This window comes from Lithobates pipiens, unplaced genomic scaffold, assembly GCF_037356315.1.
Source record: "Lithobates pipiens isolate NorthernLeopardFrog02 unplaced genomic scaffold, aLitPip1_a1.2 Scaffold_1, whole genome shotgun sequence".
Taxonomy (NCBI): Eukaryota; Metazoa; Chordata; class Amphibia; order Anura; family Ranidae; genus Lithobates; species Lithobates pipiens.
The window spans coordinates 220,459,217-220,484,168 of record NW_027507685.1 but is presented as its reverse complement, the minus strand read 5'-3'; the positions used below and the strand labels follow the sequence as shown (position 1 = coordinate 220,484,168).

Below are 24,952 nucleotides of genomic sequence, written 5' to 3'. Positions count from 1 at the left end.
ACCAATGAATGGGGCACTATTCCTACCCATTGACAACAATGATGGGACACTATTCCTCCAAATGACACTGCCAATGGGGCACTATTCTTTCCACTGACACCAATTATGGGGCATTATTCCTCCCACTGACACCAATGACGGGACACTATTCCTTCTACTGATACCAATGATGAGGCACTATTCCTCCCACTGACACCGACAATGGGGCACTATTCTTTCCACTAACAATAATGATAAGGCACTATTCCTCCCACTGACACCAATGATAAGGCACTACTCCTCCCACTGACACCAACAATGGGGCACTATTCCACCCACTGAGAACAATGATGGATCACTATTCTCCCACTGACATCAATGATGGAGTACCATTCCTCCCATTGATACCAATGATGGGACACTATTCCTACTACTGACATTAATGATGGAGTACCATTCCTCCCATTGATACCAATGATGGGACACTATTCCTCCCACTGACATCAATGATGGAGTACCATTCCTCCCATTGATACCAATGATGGGACACTATTCCTACTACTGATACCAATGATGGGGCACTGTTTCTCCCACTGACACCAATGATGGGGCATTGTTAAATCCCACTGATGCCAGGACATTTCCTTCTCCCACTGGCCACAGTTCAGCCCCCCTAAGTTTTGAGAGATAGTAAATTGGCCCTTGGTTTATAAAGTTTGGAGACCCCTGAGCTAGAGCAAAGGTCTCCAAATATTTTAGTACAAGGGCCACATTGTATATTTTACTAATGTTCGAAGTATTGTGAGATAAAACTTTTTTTAATAAATGAATGAATCAACTTGAGTTTTTTTGTAATCAGCAGGATTTATTTTAAAACAATATAAAAAAAAAATCTGTTAAATAAAAGAAAAGAGATTCCTAATAAACTCAAGCTCATCAAAGCCCCCCTTATATCAGGGTCCCTATCAAAGTCCACTTTACATTGGAGTCCCCCTTGCATCAGAGTTCCCCCTTACATCACAATCCCCATCAAAGTCCACCTTACATTGGAGTCCCCTTCCATCAAAGTCCCCATCAAAGTCCTCAGTCCCCATCAAAAAGTCCTCAAAGGGCCAGATAAAATCTTGCAACGGGCCAGTGGGCCACAGTTTGAAGACCCCTGAGCTAGAGATACAGCAAGGAGGAAGCTTTGATTAGCTGTTGCTTGAGGACCAATTTATTAACAATGTATGAACTGATCTTGTAAGCAGTCTTTACTGTTCCAACCAGGCCATGCCCTGCAAAATAGTAAGCATCTTGAGGTTCTGCATTTACTGACGGGCAGCAGATTGCTTACAATTTGTTCAAACATGCAGCCATGGACGGGTTAACCTTTACAAGTGTACTTGCTGTGCATCAATTATGTAGGAGCTTATGTACTACTCTGTGCATTAGCATCACTTACAGAATGTCACACTGATAAAAGTTTCATTGAACTGATAAGCCAAGTGGGAAGAGAAGCTGAAAAATGTGCAGAGATGGAAGTGAAGGTTATTAAGATTATTGAGACAAATAAAGATCCAGGAAAAGCAAGTAATCAATATTTATACTGGTCTTGTGGAGGGCAGATATATCCTAGCTAGCTGAGAAAGGATGGAAGAGAAAGAAATATTGGTATAATACACCCCATGGCGTGAAGTGACGGTAGTATTTTCTGTGAAATAGGCCTGTAAAACCAACAAGGTCTGATGTCAGAGTAAATGTATTGATAGCACTGATTGTAACCATTACCACGATACAATGGATAATGTCAACTTCAATAATTTATTCCCTTTGGTCAGGTAAATACACTCACCAGCCACTTTATTAGGTAGACCTTGCTAGTACCGGGTCTCCTTTTGCCTTCAGAACTGCCTTAACTCTTTGTGGCATAGATTCAACAAGGTGTTGGAAACGTTCCTCAGAGATTTTGCTCCATATTGACATGATGGCATCACATAGTTGCTGCAGATTTGTCGGCTGCACATCCATGATGCTCTATTGGATGAGATCTGGTGAGTGTGGAGACCATTGGAGTACAGAGGTCTCATTGCCATGTTCAAGAAACCAGTGGTGAGATGATTTGAGCTTTGTGGCATTATTCTGCTGGAAGGAGCCATCAGAAGATGGGTACACTGTAGTCATAAAGGGATGGACATCCCTTTAGGATACTGATGTAAAGGGAGGACTGTGATGTAAGGGTGCAGGGAGTGACTGTGATGTGAAAGGGGGGACTGTGATGTGAAAGGGGGGGACTGTGATGTAAATGGGGGCTGTGATATGAAGGGATTGTGTGATGTGAAGGCAGGGGGCTGAGGACACTGATGTAAAAAGGGAGGGGGGACTGGGATGTATAATGGGGGGGGGGTGAGTTGAGGGGGGATTGAGCACACTGATGTAAGCAGGGGAACTGCAATGTAAAGGTTAGGGCTGTAATGTGAAGTGGGGGGGAGGACTGTGAACACTGATGTAAAGGTGCGGAGGGGGGGGGGGGGGTGTAATGTGAACGGGGACTGTGATGTAAAGAGGGCACTGTGATGTGAAGGATCTGAACCATAGCACAAACATGATATTTGGACCTCTGCTGAAAGTGTGCTGTAGCTATGCTGGAGAATATTTTATTATGCTCAGCAGGTTTCACAATCCAACAGCCAGGATAATATTTAGCAGAGTAGAGTAGAATCACGATTTGATAGATACCAGATCTGCTATACACTATATTGTATACTGCAGGCCAGTCGAGTTCCTCCACCCCAATGTGTGTCATCAATGTCTTCATGGACTTTGCTTTGTGCACTGGTGCGCAGCCATGTTGGAACAGGATGGGGCTATACCGAAACTGTTCCCACAAAGTTGGGAGCAAGAAATTATACAAAATGTCTTGTATTTACGCCCCCTTTAACCACTTGAGACCCGCGCTATAGCCGAATGACGGCTACAGCGCGGATCTCCTTTGCCGGGACTACGTCTATTGACGTAGTCCCGTGCACGAGCGGCCTGCGCACCCCCTGAAGGGCGCGTGCGGCGCGCTTTGTGATCGGCGAGTCTATGAGACTCTCCTGATCACCGATCCAAGCAAGGGGTCGATCCCGACCCCTTATCACGTGATCAGCTGTCAGCCAATGACAGCTGATCATGTGATATAACGGAATCGGTAATCGGCTATTATTCCTCCTCAAAAAAAAGAGCCGATCACCGGCGGCCGTGATCGGGACATCAGTCCCGATCACGGCCAGCCCTGCCAGTGCCCACCTGCCCCCTGCCAGTGCCCACCTGCCCCATCATCACTGAACATAATAAAAAAATAAGTGCCCCTCGTCAGTGCCACCCTGCAGTGCCCATAGTGCCACCCAGCAGTGCCCACAGTGCCACCCAGCAGTGCCCACAGTGCCACCCAGCAGTGCCCACCGTGCCACTCAGCAGTGCCCACAATCTGCCTCAACAAAGGTGCTGCACCCCAGTGCCACATATCCGTGCCCATCAGTGTCATCTACCAGTGCCCATCAGTGCCCAGCAGTGCCATCTATCAGAGCCACCTATCAGTGCCACCTATCAGTGCCCATCAGTCCCATCTATCAGTGGTACCTATCAGTGCCCCTTAGTGCCACCCATCCGTGCCACCCATCTGTGCCACCCATCCGTGCCATCTTATCTGTGCCCATCTTTGCCCATCAGTGCCGCCTTATCTGTGACCATCGGTGCCGCCTTATCTGTGCCTATTAGTGCCGCCTTAACTATGCCTATCAGTGCCCACCAGTGCAGCCTATCAGTGCCCACCAATGCAGCCTATCAGTGCCCACCAATGCAGCCTATCAGTGCCCACCAGTGCAGCCTATCAGTGCCGCCTCATCAGCGCACTTCAATGAAGGAGAAAAATGACCTGTTTGCAAAATTTTATAACAAACTATTAAACATGATTTTTTTTTTTGCATCTTTTTTTGTTTGTTTAGCAAAAAATAAAACTCCCAGCTGTAATTAAATACCACCAAAAGAAAGCTCTATTTGTGGGAAAAAAAATGATAAAAATTTCATTTGGGTACAGTGTTGTATGCCCGCGCAATTGTCATTCAAAGTGCATCAGCGCTGAAAGCTGAAAATTGGTCTGGGACTGAGGGGGGTTTAAGTGCCCAGTAAGCAAGTGGTTAAAGAGGAAGTAAAGCCTCTCAAAAAAAAAAAACCACCCTGCAGGACAAAGGCATAACAAGCTAGAATGCATAGCACATAGCACTAGTATGCGCCACTCCCTCTTCTCTTTGCAATGCTTCCAGGCCCCTTACTCGGATCGGTGATCAGCTGAGTCTCCGTGACTTGTGCTCACAGCGTGCTCCCTGCAGGGCGCGCACGGGACGCGTGCACAGGGGAAGACGTCCTATGACGGCCTCCCGGAAATTGAGGTCCGCGCTGTAGCCGTCATTCGGCTATGGCCCGGACCTCAAGTGGTTAATTAACAATAAAAATTTTCATTTACTTTAGTCATATGTATCCAACATTTGTACAATTTTAATTATAGTTTAAATTGACATTGTTTTTTTTTTTTTGGTTGGTAGTAATGAAAAAAATTGGAAGAAGTAGGGTGGAAAATTTTTCTTGAACAGACAGAATGTGGTTTTTGTTTTGGATAATTTGTACATATTTAATGAAACCAGTTTAACGCATTTGGGATTCCATTCAAATAGCAGGATGAATTTTTTAGGACTTAATGATGGCAAGAAAGAATGCTTTGAGAAATGTTTTTTCCTATAAACTTTTAAACTAAAATATAACCGTGTATGGCCAGCTTACAAGTTGGTTTCTGATTCCTACACAACACTTCGTGCCGCTGAGTAAATGAAGCCCTAAATGGGAAAACTTTAATTTTCTTTAATTCCTGCAAAAGTACAAAATACAAAGAGCAGGATATAAAAAGCATCCTACTCGTCTTGAAAAAGCACGGACACAATAGAAATAGCTGTAGGCAAGGTTTATTACTTTTTTTTTTATTCGGCATTTCGTGCTTTTACCTTTTACTCAGCTAAAGTAAGAATAACGTTTGTTAGTTTGTATCTCTGAGTGCTGCGCCGTTTTCCATTTCCTCTACGTTAAGTGGATTTCTTATTGCTGTATGTTGCCTGAGTAGTGGAGTTTACATTAACAACCTGGTAAAAAACAATTCATATCCAGACAGAATAACTGCTCCGGCCTCTCCTGGGTCCCACTGCAGGTCAAAGTTGCTGAACGGAAAGCACGCTGGAGTTTGCAAGGTGTGCGTTTTCAATCCAGCAACACGCTGAAGGCTGAGCAACTGACCAGATCAGGTGGCGGGGGCTATGACATGCTACCTAGGACTTGATCAGGGCCCATCTCATCAATTAAGTGCTATTAATCAGATCCCATGGGTGCAAACCGCAATCTGGAAGTCATATTTAGCTCAGCATTATTTACATCTATACTGATGGGCCTGGCCACAAAATATGGCCTAACTTGCAATGCAATGTCAGTATTTAAAACTCATTGTAATCAGCCGAATCGGTTTCCATACAATGCATGGATGTATGTTTGAAATTATCAGCTGGGCAATCGGCATGTACAGGGTGTGTGCCAGGGGTGCCTGGGCAGGGCTTGCGCAAGGATTTTTGACACCCTAGGCGAAACCTCATTTTATCGCCCCCTGGCTCCACCCCTGATTCCACCCTCTTCCCCCTGCCCATGTATACCCCACCTTTTTAATGAAGTGCCCTTTAAATGCAGCCTCACCAGCGCCCATCAAATTCAGCCTCACCAGCACCTATCAATGCAGCCTACCAGGGCCCATCAATTCAGCCTCACCAGCGCTCATCAATTCAGCCTCACCAGCGCTCATCAATTCAGCCTCAGCGTCCATCAATGCAGCCTACAAGAGCCCACCACCACTGGCGGCCACTCATGCAGGGTGTCGGGGCACGGCCCCCCTAATCCAAGCATCCCGCCCCTAGTCTAAATACAATGTGCTGCATAGAGTCCAATGTGTTTTCTTTTTTGAAGCACATGATTAGAGCCTGAGGCTCTAATTGGCTTAAAAAAACAGTGGGCTCAGGGCACAGAGCACTGTGCCCTGAGCCCACCCAGTTGTGTGACATTAGCGAATTAATATTTGCTAATGTCTTCCTGCTTCTCCTCCCGGCCAATCAGGAAGTAGATCCTGAGACCCGATTGGCCATGGATTCTTAGTACTCCAATTAGGTCTCAGGAACCATTTCCTGTTCGGCCAGGAGCCTGGAGCGAGGAGCAGCCTCCTAAGATAAGGCCAGACTGATAACTGCTTTCCTGTCCGATCCCCGCCTTCCTGTCCATGTCGGTGGTGTGAGTGAGGGGGGCAGGTTTGTCCCCCCCCAAATATTGTGCACCAGCTGCCACTGCCCTCCGCCTTCCAAACTATGCCCTCACCTCTGAGTTGGACCTTTAGCAGGTCCCTTTGAACCTTCCCCTTTATGGGGTTTATATATATCCAGTGTCAGGATCTTTATCCAGGTACGCTCAATCCAATATCTGATATGTATAGTGGAGTACTCATAAAAAAAAAGGAAAAAAACTGACATAGTGTTGAAATGTGAAACCATATCTTTAATAAAAACTACAAAACAAAAGCTCACATTTTCCGGCGCGCTTGCACTAGTGCACATAGGAAGCTTGACACATTTAGGGTGTGCAGACCTTTTCAGAATCCCGGGGATGCTGTAAAAGTTAGATGTGGAAAAAAATAGCAAAGTCTTCCTGTATATGCGTGATGATATCACTAGGCCCAATACGTTTCGTCACACATCATGTGACTTCATCATGTGATTTTGTTCAGCCTACAGGCTGAATCCAAAGGATTCATCCATCCATTGCTACATGGTGTGAATGAACAAATTTCCTGCTACGACTACGGTATTTTGAAAGCTGCAAGCTGTCAAAATACCCAAACAGCGGCTGAATATGATTTGATGCAGATGCTGTTAGTTCAACAATTTTCTGCACGGCTGTTTCGATCTTTCAAAAAGTCAAGAACCCAACCCTGAGGTGAAATAAGAGCCCACTGGATGATTGTGTGTCCTTAGCTATGCCAGTGCATGATGAACAAATGAATAATTGTAAGATGCATTTTTAACATTTGTCTTTTTGGTAACGATGGGTGATAAGTGTAATAAAGAAGACTTTGAGAGAGATAAGTCCACTTTAGTGACAAAACTCTAAGCACACAGACATTCAATGGTCAGTCATAAGATTTCCAGGGTGATATCCCAGGGTATATTTATATGTCAGTGATCATTCACTAATATATCACTGCCAAAAACTGATCAGAAAATTTGCTGAGCCTAAGCCCCAGCCTGCTTATTCACCAGGGCCCCTGATGGTGGGGATGGACTTGCAGCAAGCTGGAACCAGGTGGCAGCCCCAGGTATACCCAGCTGACAATATGGAGACCCCTGCAGAGTACAGATGGCAGGAGACAGAGGAGGATCTGAGAAACAAGTCGAGGTCAGGGCGGGAGGCAGACAAGCACAAACAGAAGGCGAAGCCATGGTCAGGACAAGAGAAGTCAGATGATGAATACACAAAATCTTAGGCAAACAGGAGCTCAGAGAACTAGGAAGTTGCTCAGACAACACAGGCTGCATGGGCATGTCTTATATAGGGCAGCAAACTAGGAGGCAGGCTAGAAAGCGATAGAAGGGAAGGAAAAAAAACCCACAGTATAGCAGACGACACACATAAGTGAGCACAGAAGCCAAACAACACGGGCAAATAGGATCACAGGTCTAGCAGAACCTCTGCAGCAAGCAAGTGAGAAATACACAGGCTGGAAACTGCAGGCTAATTGGACCTCCAGATTATGGATGCATATGTGCAATGAGTGGGCAGTAAATTTCCCCTCACTTGCTGTTGCATGCATGCATTACTTCATTGGTAAAAAGTTAAATACATTCAATGTACACATACGCACAGGGGCATATCTTCCGCAAAGAAAAAAGGCATTTGCCTCGGTAGCCATTTTTTAAAGAGCGAAATGAAACGGCTACAGAGCCCTCCCAGAACCGCGCCCGCTGCAGCGAACACCTGGTGTCCTTCAGACACAGCTGATCAAAGATCAGGGTAAAGAGCTGATCACAGCAGCTCCTTACCACGTGATCAGCTGTGTCCAATCACATATGGTCACGATCTAAACACACCTGCCGGTTATCGGCATTCGTTTCCTCATGCTGTCACAGCGTTAGGAGAGGAGAGCCAAAAACTGCCAAATGTACAAGGGGACATCTGCACTGATAATCAAGGCACTGATGATCAGTGTCCTGATCATCAATGCAGCCCCAAAAGTGCCTATCAGAGCTGCCTATCAGTGCCCAATCAGTGCTGCCAATCAGTACCAATTGGTGCCCATCAGTGCTGCCTATCAATTCCCATCAGTGCTGCCAATCTGTGCCTCTTCATCAGTCCCGCCTATTAGTGTCCATTGGTGCCGCCCATTAGTGCCACCTATTAGTGCCCATCAGTGCCAATCAGTGCCCATCAGTGCTGCCAATTAGTGCCCACCTGTGCTGCCAATCAGTACCAATTAGTGCCTATCAGTGCTGCCTATCAGTTCTCATCAGTGCTTCCAATCAGTACTGCCATTTGGTGCCTCCTCATCAGTCCCACTTATTAGTGTCCATCAGTGCTCCCCATTAGGGATGAGCTTCGAGTTCGAGTCAAACTCATGTTCTACTCGAACATTGCCTGTTCGCCTGTTCAGCGAACAGTGAACAATTTGGGCTGTTCGCAGCAAATTCGAAAAGCTGGAACACCCTATACAAGTCTATGGGAGAAATCTAAAGTGCTCATTTTAAAGGGTAATATGCAAGTTACTGTCCTAAAAAGTGTTTGGGGACCTGGGTCCTGCCCCAGGGGACATGGATCAATGCAAAAAAAAGTTTTAAAAACCGCCGTTTTTTCAGGAGCAGTGATTTTAATAATGATTAAAGTGAAACGATAAAAGTGTAATATTCCTTTAAATTTCGTAGCTGGGGGGTATCTATAGTATGCCTGTGAAGGGGCGCATGTTTCTGCTGCTTAGAACTGTCCCTGCACAAAGTGTCATTTGTGCAGGAAAAAAAGTCTTTTAAAATCACTTGCGGCTAAATTGTTGGCTCCCCGTAATACAGAGAACACTCAATGAGTGTTCTCTGTATTAGCCGACAATTCATTCATTCATTGATAAAAAAATTAAAAAAAAAGCGTGGGGGTTCCCCTAAATTCAATTACCAGGCCCCTCAGGTCTGACATGGATATTAAGGGGAACCCCGTGTCAAATTAAAAAAAAAATTGACGTGGGGGTCCCCCTAAATATCCATACCAGACCCTTCAGGTCTGATATGGATATTAAGGGGAACCCCGCATCAAAAAAAAAAAAAATTGACGTGGGGGTCCCCCTAAAAATCCATACCAGACCCTTTATCCGAGCACGCAACCTGGCAGGCCACAGGAAAAGAGGGGGGGACGAGAGAGCGGCCCCCCTCCCTCCTGAACCGTACCAGGCCACATACCCTCAACATTGGGAGGATTCTTTGGGGGTCTGTGACCCCTCAAAGCACCTTGTCCCCATGTTGATCAGGACAAGGGCATCATCCTCACAACCCTGGCCGGTGGTTGTGAGGGTCTGCGGGTGGGGGGCTTATCAGAATCTGGAAGCCCCCTTTAACAAGGGGACCCCCAGATCCCGGCCCCCCCCTGTTTGAAATGGTAAGGGGGTACAAAAGTACCCCTACCATTTCACAAAGAAAGTGTCAAAATGGTTAAATAAGACAAACACACTTTTGAAAAATTCCTTTATTAAAAATAAAAAAAATTAAAAAAAGATTCCAGCGGTGCTAATCCACTCTTGCTATCCAGCGACGGATCTCTGGGGTCCAGCGATGGATGATCATATCCAGCGACGGGGAATCTCTCAGTCCAGCGCTGTCCATACATCCTTCTTCTGTATCCACTGCGGAGACTGCGGAGATCCCAGCGCTGACGTTTCTTATATTAGGAGGGCGGGGCCACCCGTCACCTGACCCCCGCCCCTCTGACGCTGGAGAGGGAAGCCAGGGGTTCCCCAGTGACGTGTGGGTGACCCCGCCCCCTCTGATGTAACGCAGGTTTCCGTTACATCAGCGGGGGCGGGGTCACCCATACGTCACTGGGGAACCCCTGGCTCCCTTCACCAGCGTCAGAGGGGGCGGGGTCAGGTGACGAGTGGCCCCGCCCTCCTAATATAAGAAACGTCAGCGCTGGGATCTCCGCAGTCTCCGCAGTGGAGACAGAAGAAGGATGTATGGACAGCGCTGGACTGAGAGATCCCCCGTCGCTGGATAGCAAGAGTGGATTAGCACCGCTGGAATCTTTTTTTTATTTTTATTTTTTTTAATAAAGGAATTTTTCAAAAGTGTGTTTGTCTTATTTAACCATTTTGACACTTTCTTTGTGAAATGGTAGGGGTACTTTTGTACCCCCTTACCATTTCAAACAGGGAGGGGCGGGATCTGGGATTCCCCTTGTTAAAGGGGGCTTCCAGATTCTGATAAGCCCCCTGCCCGCAGACCCTCACAACCACTGGCCAGGGTTGTGAGGATGAGGCCCTTGTCCTCATCAACATGGGGACAAGGTGCTTTGAGGGGTCACAGACCCCCAAAGCATCCTCCCAATGTTGAGGGTATGTGGCCTGGTACGGTTCAGGAGGGAGGGGGGCCGCTCTCTCGTCCCCCCCTCTTTTCCTGCGGCCTGACAGGTTGCGTGCTCGGATAAAGGGTCTGGTATGGATTTTTAGGGGGGCCCCCACGTCAATTTTTTTTAAAATTTGATGCGGGGTTCCCCTTAATATCCATTTCAGACCTGAAGGGTCTGGTATGGATATTTAGGGGGACCCCCCACGTCAATTTTTTTTAAATTTGACACGGGGTTCCCCTTAATATCCATGTCAGACCTGAAGGGCCTGGTAATTAAATTTAGGGGAACCCCCACGCTTTTTTTAATTTATTTTTTATCAATGAATGAATGAATTGTCGGCTAATACAGAGAACACTCATTGAGTGTTCTCTGTATTACCGGAGCCGACAATTTAGCCGCAAGTGATTTTAAAAGACTTTTTTTCCTACACAAATGACACTTTGTGCAGGGACAGTTCTAAGCAGCAGAAACATGCGCCCCTTCACAGGCATACTATAGATACCCCCCAGCTACGAAATTTAAAGGAATATTACACTTTTCTTGTTTCACTTTAATCATTATTAAAATCACTGCTCCTGAAAAAACGGCCGTTTTTAAAACTTTTTTTGCATTGATCCATGTCCCCTGGGGCAGGACCCAGGTCCCCAAACACTTTTTAGGACAGTAACTTGCATATTACCCTTTAAAATTAGCACTTTAGATTGTGAATGTTCGAGTCCCATAGACTTTAATAGGGTTCTAAAGTTCACACGAAGTTTAGGTCTGTTCGCAGGTTCTGGTGCGAACCGAACAGGGGGGTGTTCGGCTCATCCCTAGTGCCCATCAGTGCCGCCTATTAGTTCCCATCAGTGCCACCTATCAGTGCCTTTCGGTACCACCTATCAATGCCATCTATTAGTGCCCATCAGTGCAGTCTATCAATGCCCATCAATGCCCACTATCTGTGCCCATCAGTGCTGCCTATCAGTGGCTATCAGTGCCGCCTATTAGTGCCCATCAGAGCCGCATATAAGTGCAGCTTCATCAGTGCCTCATCCTCTGCCTTGCAGACGCTGTCCTATGTCCCGCTAACCTCATCCCCTGCTCCATTGACCACATATGTGGCACCTTGTCCCTCTTCTTCCCTTGGATTTAAGGTTGGGTGTCACCATTTGGCCGTACTGTAAGTTACACACCTTTATTTTGAGAGATTGTTCTCCGTGTAAAGGATATCCTATACTTATAGATATCACTGATTTAATTTCAGCGCATTTTACTCCTGATGATTGGCATGAGCCATGAAACGTGCGTTGAGTTACATCGAACTGATGCTTAGACAATTTTGTTTCGCCATCAAAAATCTATTATGTTCATTGAACTTTTATGAATGGAGTGTCCTTTTGTAACTACAATGCTTATTATGTTTTATCTTACTCTGTATAACTATTACATATTTATGCAAATGTATTACATTTCCTGTATTTCAGATTGACGCCCTCTATAATGCGATTTGTTATTAATAAATAATTTTATAAATGAATTGAATAAAGTATGCATTCAGTGACTTGCCTCATATAAAGTCCAATTTCTTTCCTCCTTTTGTTGTATACATATCAGGGATGGAGGCTTGTCATTGTTACAATTAGGTTGTGTTAGGTCGCATCTACTATACTTGGACTAATCATGTCTACGGTTCTAATGAGGAAGCCATAGCTGTTCACTGTGAATGGCTGCATCTTCCTCATCATGCCCCAAGACAAGAACGGTATACTGAAGCTGGGGTGGGACAAATTTAGATGGGGGGGCGCCCGATTTTAGTCTTGCCTAGGGCAGCACAAAACCAAAATCTACCCACCTGTTGTGCTGCTCTCCCAACATCTGGATCTATAATATGGCCAATGTATATATGATGGACCTAGCCACTTGTAAAGGAAAGGTATTGTTTTTAATGACTGCATATTTAAATTATTGCAGTGTTGACCTTAAAGCGGGAGTCCGCCGGGAGTTCCACCGTTTTTTTTTTTAAAAGCCAGCAGCTACAAATACTGCAGCTGCTGACTTTTAAAATAAGGACACTTACCCGCCCAGCGCACCCGCGATGTCGGCACCCGAAGCCGATCTCTCGATCGTCTCTCGGGTGCTGCCACCGCCATCTTGGGTATGGGAATCAGGAAGTGGAGCCTTTTCGGCTTCATTTCCCGGTTCCCTACTGTGCATGCGCGAGTCGCGCTGCGCAATAAGGATGGACCCGCTGCCTCTGGGATCTGTGTGTTTCCCAGCAGGCAGCGGGGGACTTTCAGAAAGGGGCGTAGATCTACGCCCCTTTCCGCAGAGAGCTATCCCGGAAGTGGGTGCAGATACCTGTACTGTACAGGTACCTGCACCCCCCTCCCCCCTGAAAGGTGCCAATTGTGGCGCCGGAGGGGGGGAGGATTCCAATGAGCAGAAGGTCCACTTTAGGGTGGACCTCCGCTTTAAAGTCAATTTATTTGACTCTATGTATACAACCTTGTTCTTCCGGATTTTTTTTTACAATATACTAAATGGAAAGATTTGTATATAAGCCACCACAGGGAACTCTTAATGATCCCAAGCCAAGAGTTGGGCTTTAAGAACCTCTGAACGTACATCGCCTTTAAATATTAGCTGTACCAAATGGGGGGGGGGGGTATCTTTGATTTTTTTTTCAGTGATCCACCATTGATTCCTACAGTCACCTAAGGTATTCAACCCACTTAAGGCCATGCCAGCTGCAAATATAGCCTACAATTCTAATAGGCTGCTATTTTTCCATTGCACTCTTCTCTGGAGAACAAATACACAAAAGCTAAACTGCAAAATATAATTTTTTTTAATATGGCTCCTTAGGATGTAAGTACCTACTTACAGATATGGTTAGGTACCAGTATCCTCCATCATCTATACCAATGCGGAACAGCACAGCGCTTTACCATATTACTGAATAAGCCAAATATGTCAATCAATTTTGTATACACCATACCATTCTGTATAAACCTATGTGTCTGTTTTGTACATTAGCGTATGGTGTTGGGGGGTGGGCAAAGGGACAGTGATGACAGCATGACAAAGCTGGAGGAGGTGGGTGTCAGTGAGAGGTAAATGCTAACACTCACATGCTTGAATATATCAGGAACTGAGAATAACACCCCGAAAATAGCTCAATAAACCTTCTTAAGCTCATAGTTGATTTCCTGTTTTCCGATTTAACCCTGTTATGATGCATTGGAATTTATTATTTGAAGCTTAAAGGAAAATATGATGTATGTTCAGCAAGTACAGAATATGAATTATTGCAGCATTTAGGATTTTTTTTTTTTATATGTCTTTTACATTTGTGCAAGCTTATTCTTCCATTTTTTATTTATTTTTTATTAGATTAGAATGCAGAATAGCCACTAGAGGGAGCTCAGTGTTGAAATAAGGTGTCAGCTACATAGGGCAGGGATCTGCAATTATCGGACTTCCAGCGGTTGCAAAACTACTAAGTCCCATCATGCCTCTGCCTCTGGGTATCATGCATGTGGCTGTCAGAGTCTTGCTATGCCTCATGGGACTTGTAGTTCTGCCACAGCTGGAGGTCCGCTAATTGCATATGCCTGACATAGGGCAATGGTCATCGACCCTGTCCTCAGGGCCCACTAACAGGCCAGGTTTTATGTATTACCTTGGGGAGATGCAGACTAGAATACTGCAATCACTGAGCAGCAAATTATATCCCCTGTGATGTATTTCAGTTATGTTGCAAACCTGGCCTGTTAGCGGGCCCTGAGGACAGGGTTGATGACCGCTGACATAGTCAGGCATTGTTTTAAATATAAAATATCTAAAAATATATTATTTTAATAATTATATAATAAATATAATATAAAATATAAAAAAAAAGGCCAACATTTTTTTAATATATAAATATATATATAATGCCAAAAAAAATGGGAAAAAAAATAAAATAAAAAAGAATGCCTTTAGATTATTAAACAAAATGGTGCCAGAATTCATAAGGGCTGGGAGAATGCTTTTGACATACTGTATGTCCAACAAATTGTTCATAAATGGACCCTATAGAGAAAGAGCAATAAAGAATAACTATTGTGTAGAACTACAAAGCAGCAGCTAAAGCCTGAGTATATGATGGGCAAATATGGCTTCCCCATGTACAATATTAATTACAAATTATACATAGAAACACTTTATTTTAAAACATTAATAAATTAATCTGGTAATGTAAGCCATGTACAGCAGCCTTTAGCATTATTTACTTGTTAACTTCACTTTAGTTACTAAGCTTAGTGCACACTCAGATAAGTAAATTAGCCGCATTGTCTTATGTTTGTAAACTTGACATTGAGCTATTTTACAACAGTGACACCAAAGAATATCTGGAAAATATGTAAAAGGGAGTTTAAAGCTCCACCTATTGGCTCAAATGAAGAATGCAAAATACTGATATACTGTATTGCATATTTCATATGGTATGTGATATTTAGGAATCTAGAGACGTATTTTTTAGTCCTACCAGAGCAGACAACAAACCTGCTGTTCCTTTCATATGACATATAACACCCCATCACAAAAGATGCCACTTCCTAAATCTTGTGTCTGAACGTAGCTGAACTTGAGCATAAGATTTTTCTTTCTTTTTTTTTTTTTAACCAGACTAACAATGTAACTGTGTGCTTGCTTTCTCTGGAATACATTTTTTTTACATTAAAATATTTTTTTTTTCTTGTAGGTGTCGGGCAATTTATCAAAAGGTAATATTCATTATTATTATTATTTCATAAGAGGTCACTGGTACCATTAATATGTGAGAGGAGTGGCCTGTATTACTCTAACACTTAGAAATGCTTTAACTCGCATAACTGGCACAGTCCTAAGTCTACAAAGATATTTCAAGATTCTCAAAAATTAGTTTTTTTAGACACCAGAAAATTTTTTGGTTTTATCCACTGACCAACTTAAACTAAATACATACTGTATCCATTCAGTAATTACAATCTAATGTCCTAAAAAATATGCTTTTACTTGGACAAGGAGATTTACAAAGGGTCATGTTAGGACTGCCCAAGGACTTAAAGCGGAGTTCGTCCCCCCCCCCCCCCCCGAACAAAAAAAAAAGTCTGCAGCTACACATACTGTAGCTGCTGACTTTTAATATTAGGACACTTACCTGTCCAGGGATCCCACAATGTTGGCACCTCTGCCAAAGTTTCCATCGGCTCTCGGGTGCCGCCACCATTTGTGTTAAGGGGAACTGGCATTGAAGCTTTTCAGCTTCACAGCCGGCTCCCTACTGCGCATGCACAAAGCACGCTGGTCTCCCAGGATGGCCCGGCGGCAGGGGAAAGAGGAGGGGGGGCGAACTTCTAGGAGATCTCTCATAAGTGGGGATAGGTACCTGTCAAAAACAGGTACCCGCTCCCCCTTCCCCTCAAAAGGTGCCAAATGTGGCACCGGAGGGGGGTCAGATAAGCGGAGCTTCCATTTTTGGGTGAAACTCTGCTTTAAGTCTGGGATTTAAAAAAAATACAGTGACCCCCCCCCCCCCCCCCACACACACACACACACACACACACACATACACTGCAAGGGTTCAATGCTCAATAAAATGATTGTAAACAACACCTTCTAAAACATCCCATTCAGTTTAAAGTAGAAATGAAAGACAAAACATTTGTGTATAGATATATAAAAAAAAATTATAAATACCCTTTTTCCCCCTTTAAGTGATCACAGCTGCATAAGAAGTGGGGGAGGAAAATCAGCAGCACACCGATCTTCCCAGTGAATTTCTGTAGGGGGGGGGGATGTGAGGACAAATCTGAGCATTGGAAAAGAGGAGGCTGAGTTCCCAGCATGGCTAGCGAATAGAGAATGGACCACGCTGTGCTCTCCTGCTTAGTGTGGTCAGTTTTATTTAATAGGAAAGCAGGGACTAGCAGGTACACCAGGGATTTCACACACAGGAAGTAATACAAAAAGAACAGGATACTTTTTCATACAAGTACATGGTACAGAAGCCACATTTCAGGAATATGAAATATTATGCTTACATATTCTTTAAGTCTAGGGGTAGAGGAATAAGCTGTAATACTTACCTTATTCATTATTGGCCCCCAGATGCTACAGGTTGTAGGTGGACCCTCGCTGTCCCCACATACAATGGAGGACCGTTGGTCCTGCATTGAATATGATGACATCGGAGAGCGACCACAAGCTGGAGTGCCGTAGAGCGAAGGTTTTGGGGACCGGTCGTACAGCATGGCAGCAAATTTTTCTGCCCCTACACTTAATGAGCGTTTAACCCTTTCAATGTAGGGGTGGGAATGGTAACCCACTGCAGGGCAATTTATTTATTTTTTTGCTGATTGGAGTGGGGCTTTAAAGTCGCAAACCTGGACGCCTGGAGCAAATTATGAAAATAATGCTATAAAGTCAAAAGTTAGAGTGAGGTAGGGTGGGACTTTGTATGTACCTTTGTAGGGTTTAAATAAAGATGTATGCTACAAATAAATAAAAAAAAATATATATAAACTTTATTTTTCATCTGTTGTTTAAAAACTTATTACAGTTATACAGATACAGTTACTGTTAATTGGGTCCAGGAGATGCTGATCCTGGTAGGATGAATCAAAGAGTATGGCCTACGCGTTTCTCGGGAAGCCCTGCTTCGTCAGGGCCTTAGAATAGCACGAATACAATAGAAATATTGCAGTAACCTAAGAATACAATATTGACAGAATTATAGATTGATGTTAGCAAATATTAGCATTTTTTAATATAACAGACATAACATTTCCAAAACATTAGCATTGAGAGTTTATAAAGTATTCACAGTTGCCCAAATAATCTTATAGCAAAATTGATATAACAATTCATTTTTTATCAAGATGGATTTACGTACAGCTTATTTGATATCCAGCAGTATCTCATAGACTAGGGGCAAGCCAGGGAGGCTCAAAGTTTTTTCAGATGATCAAACTATAAAATAAAAACTTTATTTTTTAATTACTGTATATACTCAAGTAAGCCGAATTTTTCAGCAAATTTTTTATGCTGAAAAAGCCCCCCTTGGCTTATATTTGAGTGAGGGTCTCGAGTGAAGGTGCAGCCTCACTGTGCCCATCTTCAGCCGTACCTTTGATAACTAAAACAGCGATGTCTCCCGCTGTGTCATGCAGTCTGTTTGGCGGCCACCCACTGTAACAAAGCCCCGCCTCCTCCTCATCTGTGATAGACGGAAGGCTGATACAATGCTGGTAAACTGAATCAGTGTTCTGTCTATCACGGACGAGGAGGAGGTGGGGTTTTGTTACAGTCAACGGCTGCCAAACAGACAGCATGACACAGAGGGAGACACCTGCTGTTTTAGTTATCAAAGGTACGGCTGCAAATGGGCACATTGACGCTGCAGATGGGCACAGTGAGGCTGCAGATGGACTCAGTGAGGCAGCAGATGGGCACTGATGGTACAGATGGGCACAGGGAGGCTAAAGATGGGAACAGTGAGGCTGCAGATGGGAAGAGTGAGGCTGCAGATGGGCACAGGGGGCTGCAAATAGGCACAGGGAGGCTGCAGATGGGCACAGGGAGGCTGCAGATGGGCACAGGGAGGCTGTAGATGGGCATTGTTTACCCAGTAGCTGCTGCATTTCCTATCCTAGGCTTATACTTTTTAAGTTTTCACAGTTTTTTGGGGTAAAATTAGGTGCCTTGGCTTATATTCGGGTCGGCTTATACTCGAGTACATACGGTAGTTTGTCTTATCAATTTAACCCCTTCCCGCCGAGCGTACGCAGATGTGCGTACTCGGCTTCCGGGGGTATACCGGGATGATGCCCGCACCTGCAGGCATCATCCTGGTACTGTTTTTTCAGCAGGCGATTGGCTATCCAGCCATAACAACCGATGCGGCTAAAAACTGCTTGGCTGTTATGCCGGAGGAGCGGGAGGGGGCATCCCCCCTCCCGCCGCTGTTACCGGTGCTCCCGCTCGATCGGGAGCACCGATTCACGTTCCGCTGCCTCCGGCTGCTGGGGAGGAACTGGAACTAAGCCGTAATTGGCTTCGTTCCAGTTTCCTCATAGTAAACACGGAAGCAACGTTATGACGCCGCTTCCCGTTTACTCGGCTGCCAATGGCGCCGGTTTTAAAAAGATATACGGTATTCAGAATCGCCGTTTTCAGTGATCTGAATACATTGAAGTGTAAAGGAGTGTTTAGACCCCCGATCCCTCCATAAAGAGTACCTGTCACCACCTATTACTGTCACAAGGGATGTTTACATTCCTTGTGACAGCAATAAAAGTGATCAAATTATTATTATTTTTTTTTTAAACAATTTAGTCATTTTAAAATAAATAAAAAAATTAAAAAAAATTTTTTAAAGCGCCCGCCGTCCCCGCGAGCTCGCGAAGCAAAGAAAACACATACGGAAGTCGCGCCCGCATTTGTAAACGGTGTTCAAATCACACATGTGAGGTATCGCCGCGATTGTCAGAGCGAGAGCAATAATTCTAGCACTAGACCTCCTCTGTAACGCTAACCTGGTAACCGTACAAAAAATTCAAAGCGTCGCCTATTGAGATTTTTAGGTACCGTACTTTGTCGTCAATCCAAGTGCGTGCAATTATAAAGTGTGACATGTTTGGTATCTATTTACTCGGCGTAACATTATCTTTCACATTATGCAAAAAATTGGGCTAATTTTACTGTTTTTTTTTTTTTTAATTCATGAAAGTGTCCCTTTTCCCAAAAAGTTGCGTTTAAAACACCGCTGCGCAAATACCGTGTGACATAACATTTTGCAACAATCGCCGCTTTATTCTCTAGAGTCTCTGCTAAAAAAATCTATATAATGTTTGGGGGTAATTTTCTAGCAAAAAATATGGATTTTAACTTGTAAACACCAAATGCCAAAAATAGGCTTAGGCTCGGTTCACACAGGAGGCGGCACGACGCGGCACGACTTGCAGCGCCGCGACCTGCCGAGACCTCAGCGGCGACTTGCAAAATGACTTCTGTATAGAAGTCAATGGAAGTCGCCCGAAGTCATGCCAAAAGTAGTAGACTTGAGTCGCTCCTCTTAGAACGGTTCCGTAGTACAGAACGGGGGCGACTTGTCAGGTCGCGGCGCGGCAAGTCGTGCCGAGTCGTGCCGCCTCCTGTGTGAACCGAGCCTAAGTCATGAAAGGGTTATTTACCTTTTAAATTGTAAAACTTTAAATAACTTGACATACTGGTCCAGTGGAAAAGAGAGCCTAGGGAGCACCTGGGGATAACCTCCCTGTGCTCACCGGGGAAAGTAGGGCGGAATCCTAAATGTGTATAATTATATCATGAGTATTTATGCTGCTATTATGTCTGTAAGAATGAGTATACAGGCCAAGAGTTTTAATTAAAAAAAATCATACCCGATGTATGAGAGAAGACGTCCTAGTATAGTTGGAAACATTCCACTATGGCAGATGCACATATAGTGGATGAGGAACTAGGTAGCTATAGGTATATAATGGATCACTCTGTCTTTGGATCCCCAATTTCCACAGTGGTGTACATATAAAATGACCTCAATGTGTTCTAACAAGGAAGAAGGGAAAGAGAATGTTTTATTTAAGATAGAGATTTAACCACTTAAGGACCAGGCCTCTTTTTCAGATTTGGTGTTTACATGTTTAAAACAGTTTTTTTTTTTTGCTAGAAAATTACTTAGAACCCCCAAACATTTTATATTGTTTTTTTTCTAACACCCTAGAGAATTTTTCACACCGTATTTGCACAGCGGTCTTACAAGTGCACTTTTTTTGGAAAAAATTCACTTTTTTTAATAAAAAAATAAGACAACAGTAAAATTAGCCCAATTTTTTTTGTATATTGTGAAAGATAATGATACGCAGAGTAAATTGACACCCAACATGTCACGCTTGTAATAGAAAAAAGCATGACAGGTCCTCTTAAATATGAGATCTGGGGTCAAAAAGTCCTCAGATCTCATATTTGGACTAAAATGCAAAAAGAAAGAAAAAGAAAAAATGACATTTAAAAAAAATATACCTTTAAGAGGTATGGGTGGAAGTGACGTTTTGATGTTGCTTCCGCCCTCCTATGGTATAGAGACGAGTGGGGGCCATCTTAGCCTCACTCGTCTCCATACCCAGCTAGCGAAAGGACCCGATCGCCTCCGCCGCTACCGACGGCTCCGGTAAGCGGCGGAAGGTGCGGGAGGAGTGGCGGGAGGGGGGGGTGGCACCTCTCCCGCCGCCGATAGCGGTGATCTCGCGGCGAATCTGCCGCGGAGACCACCGTTATCGTACAGATGACGCCTGAAGAGATGGATATCTCGGTTGTGGCAGCAGCTGCTGCCGTTACCGAGATATCCCTCTTCAAAAATAGGACGTACATCGTCGTGCGCTGGTCGGTAAGTGGTTAAAAACCAGGGACTAAACAAAAGATGTTTTACAATCCGGCAAAGGGATTTTTAATTGTTTCACTTGGTGTGCCTGTCTCCTTTCAGCCTCCCCGTAAATGAGGGGGATAAAGCCGCTGAATGAAGACTTGCGCATGCGGAGATGTATACATATGTGTAGAAGTCTGCCATGATTGCCGGGGGAGAAGAGGGGGAGGGATCCCTGAGGCCGCCCCCGTCGCCTGGATAGCAGGTGGGTTCTGTAGGATCCGAAATTGGGGATGCAAAGACAGAGTGATCCATTATATACCTATAGCTACCTAGTTCCTCATTCACTATATGTGCATCTGCCATAGTGGAAGATTTGCAACTACAGTAAAACCTTGGATTGTGAGCGTAATTCGTTCCGGAAACATGCTTGTAATCCAAAACACTTGTATATCAAAGCAAATTTCCCCATAATAAATAATGGAAACTCAAATGATTCGTTCTACAACCATTTATTCATAGGGCCTTCAGTTTATAGTCCATATAAAAAGATTATAGCAATGTGATAGGTTGTGTAACCATAAAATGTCCATCCATAAATGGAAGCCTCCACAAGGGGATTAGAAGCAAAATCCATCAGGAGCTACAGAGTATAAAAGAGAAGAGAGGCGCCTCTAAGTGTAGCAATATGTTGCTAAATGTTGTACCTTCATTAAATGTAACCATATTGCTACACTTAGAGGCGCCTCTCATCTCTTTTAAAACTTAGTTGTGACATGACGCTACTTGTATATCAAGACATCGCTTATATATCAAGTCAAAATTTATAAAAAAAAATGTTGCTTGTCTTGCAAAACGCTCTCAAACCAAGTTACTCTCAAACCAAGGTTTTACTGTATACTAGGACTTCTTCTCTAACATCAGGTATGATTTATTTTTTTATTAAAACTCTTGGCCTGTATACTCATTCTTACAGACATAATAGCAGCATAATTATACACATTTAGGATTCCATCCTACTTCTCCAGGTGAGCACAGGGAGGTTATCCCCAGGAGCTTCCCAGGCTCTCTTTTCCACTGGACCAGTATATCAAGTTCTTAACGTTTTACAATTTATCAAATAAGCTGTAAGTAATTCCATTTTGATAAAAAATGTATTATTATATCAGTTTTGCTATAAGATTATTTGGGCAACTGTGAATACTTCATAAACTCTCAATATTAATGTTTTGGAAATTTTATGTCTTTTATATTAAACAACGCTAATATTTGCTAACATTGATCTATAATTCTGTCAATATTTATTCTTAGGTTGCTGCAATATTTCTATTGTATTTGTGCTATTATAAGGCCCTGACGAAGCGGGGCTTCCTGCGAAACATGTAGGCCATACTCTTTTATTCATCGTACCAGGATCAGCACATCCTGGACCCAATTAACAGTAACTGTATCTGTATAACTGTAATATGTTTTTAAACAACAGATGATAAATAAAATGTAAATATATCTCTTTTAAATTTGTGGCCTACATCTTTATTTAAACCCAACAAAGGTACATACAAAAGTCCCACCCTACCTCACTCTAACTTTTGATTTTATATCCTTATTTTGGGATAGTGCCTATGTAGGGTTATATTTGTTCCACATTCACCCCCACCCCTATGCAATATGAAAATAATGCATTACCCAGAGAAAAAAAAAAAACATGTGCCAAAAACAATCAGAAGATCCAGAGATATAGACAACTGTGCAAATCTTGACAATTTCTGTAACGCCCCATACACACTATTCGTTTTTCTGCTGAGTTTTTCCTTCATATTTAGTGCGAGGGCCAGCCTGATTGCATACAAATTGAAACTCCTAAGGTTTGACCTCATATTACATGGTTTTGGTAAATCTGAAGGAAAAATCCAGCAGAAGATAGTGTGTATGGGGCATAATTGTCCAGCTTGGCCATCAATCCTCCTACCTCCTGAGTTGCTCTGCATATAACTTCAACTGTTTCTGCATTTTTTGCCTATTTGAACTAATTACTGTATATTTGTGACAGATTGACTTTACAGTGCCTTGCAAAAGTATTCACCCCCTTGGATTTTTACCTATTTTGTTACATTACAGCCTTTAGTTCAATGTTCTTTTAATCTGAATTATACGTGATGGATCAGAACACAATAGTCTAAGTTGGTGAAGTAAAATTAGGAAAATATATACATAAAACTATTTTTTCAGAAATAAAAAACTGATAATTGGCACGTGCGTATGTATTCACCCCCTTTGTTATGAAGCCCATAAAAAGCTCCGGTGCAACCAATTACCTTCAGAAGTCACATAATTAGTGAAATGATGTCCACCTGTGTGCAATCTAAGTGTCACATGATCTGTCAATACATAGAGACACCTTTTTGAAAGGCCCCAGAGGCTGCAACACCTAAGTAAGAGGCACCACTAACCAAACACTGCCATGAAGACCAAGGGACTCTACAAACAAGTAAGGGACAATGTTGTTGAGAAGTACAAGTCAGGTTTAGGTTATAAAAAAATATCCAAATCTTCGATGATCCCTAGGAGCACCATCAAATCTATCATAACCAAATGGAAAGAACATGGCACAACAGCAAACTTGTCAAGAGATGGCCGCACACCAAAACTCACAGACCGGGCAAGGAGGGCATTAATTAGATAGGCAACACAGAGGCCTAAGGTAACCCTGGAGGAGCTGCAGAGTTCCACAGCAGAAACTGGAGTATCTGTACATAGGGCGACAATAAGCCGCACGCTCCATAGAGTTGGGCTTTATGGCAGAGTAGCTAGAAGAAAGCCATTACTTTCAGCAAAAATCAAAATGGCATGTTATGAGTTTTCAAAAAGGCATGTGGGAGACTCCCAAAATGTAAGGAGGAAGGTGCTCTGGTCTGATGAGACTAAAATCAAACTTTTTGGCCATCAAAGAAAATGCTATGTCTGGCGCAAACCCAACACATCACATCACCCAAAGAACACCGGTGGTGGTAGTACCATGCTGTGGGGATGATTTTTTAGCAGTCGGGACTGGGAAACTGGTCAGAGTTGAGGGAAAGATGGATGTGCTAAATACAGGGATATTCTTGAGCAAAACCTGTGTGTGATTTGAGGCTAGGATGGAGGTTCACCTTACAGCAGGACAATGACCCCAAACACACTGCTAAAGCAAAACTTGAGTGGTTTAAGGGGAATGGCCTAGCCAAAGCCCAGACCTCAATCCAATAGAAAACCTGTGGTCAGACTTAAAGATTGATGTTCACAAGCGCAAACCATCCAACTTGAAGGAGCTTGAGCAGTTTTTCAAGGAGCAATGGGCAAAAATCTCCGTGGTCTTATCTAAAGCGACTTGGAGCTGTGAAAGCTGCAAAAAGGTGTCTCTACAAAGTATTGACTTTAACGGGGTGAATAGTTATGCACATTGACTTTTTCTGTTATTTTGTTCTATTTGTTGTTTGCTTCACAATAAAAAAAAAAACTTAAAAGTTGTGGGCATATTCTGTAAACGAAATGATGTAAATCCTCAAACAATCCCATGTTAATTCCAGGTTGTGAGGCAACAAAACACAAAAAATGCCAAGGGGGTGAATACTTTTGCAAGGCACCGTAATTATATGTGACTGTCTATGAGCCTGTGATATCAAATACAGAAATGTAAGGGTATTGTTCCCGGGGTCACTAAAATAAGGACAGGGTGCAGCTAGAGCATACATAAGGTCTGCCCCCCCCCCCGGTAAATGTCCCCCATTGTCCAATGACCTATATATCACCTTGTTTTTCCTTTTCTTTTTGCAGGTCCAAAGAACAATAACTGGCAAACAATGAACTCCAGGAAACCTGCAGCACATCTAATTGGTGAGTTTTTTT

General features: G+C 43.6%; 2 protein-coding genes across 2 annotated transcripts in view; one reads left to right on the top strand and one right to left on the bottom strand.

The window, feature by feature from the left end:
* Nucleotides 1-24,952, bottom strand: part of LOC143983383 (regulator of G-protein signaling 3-like) — a 257,050-nt gene that overhangs the window by 201,495 nt on the left and 30,603 nt on the right. The window lies entirely within an intron of this gene.
* The window catches only part of LTB (lymphotoxin beta), a 79,376-nt gene that overhangs the window by 47,191 nt on the left and 7,233 nt on the right, over nt 1-24,952 (top strand). Inside the window, exons 3-4 of the mRNA XM_077483048.1 lie at nt 15,407-15,428; nt 24,881-24,940. Coding sequence (XP_077339174.1) covers nt 15,407-15,428; nt 24,881-24,940 — 82 coding nt within the window. The remainder of the gene's footprint in view (nt 1-15,406; nt 15,429-24,880; nt 24,941-24,952) is intronic.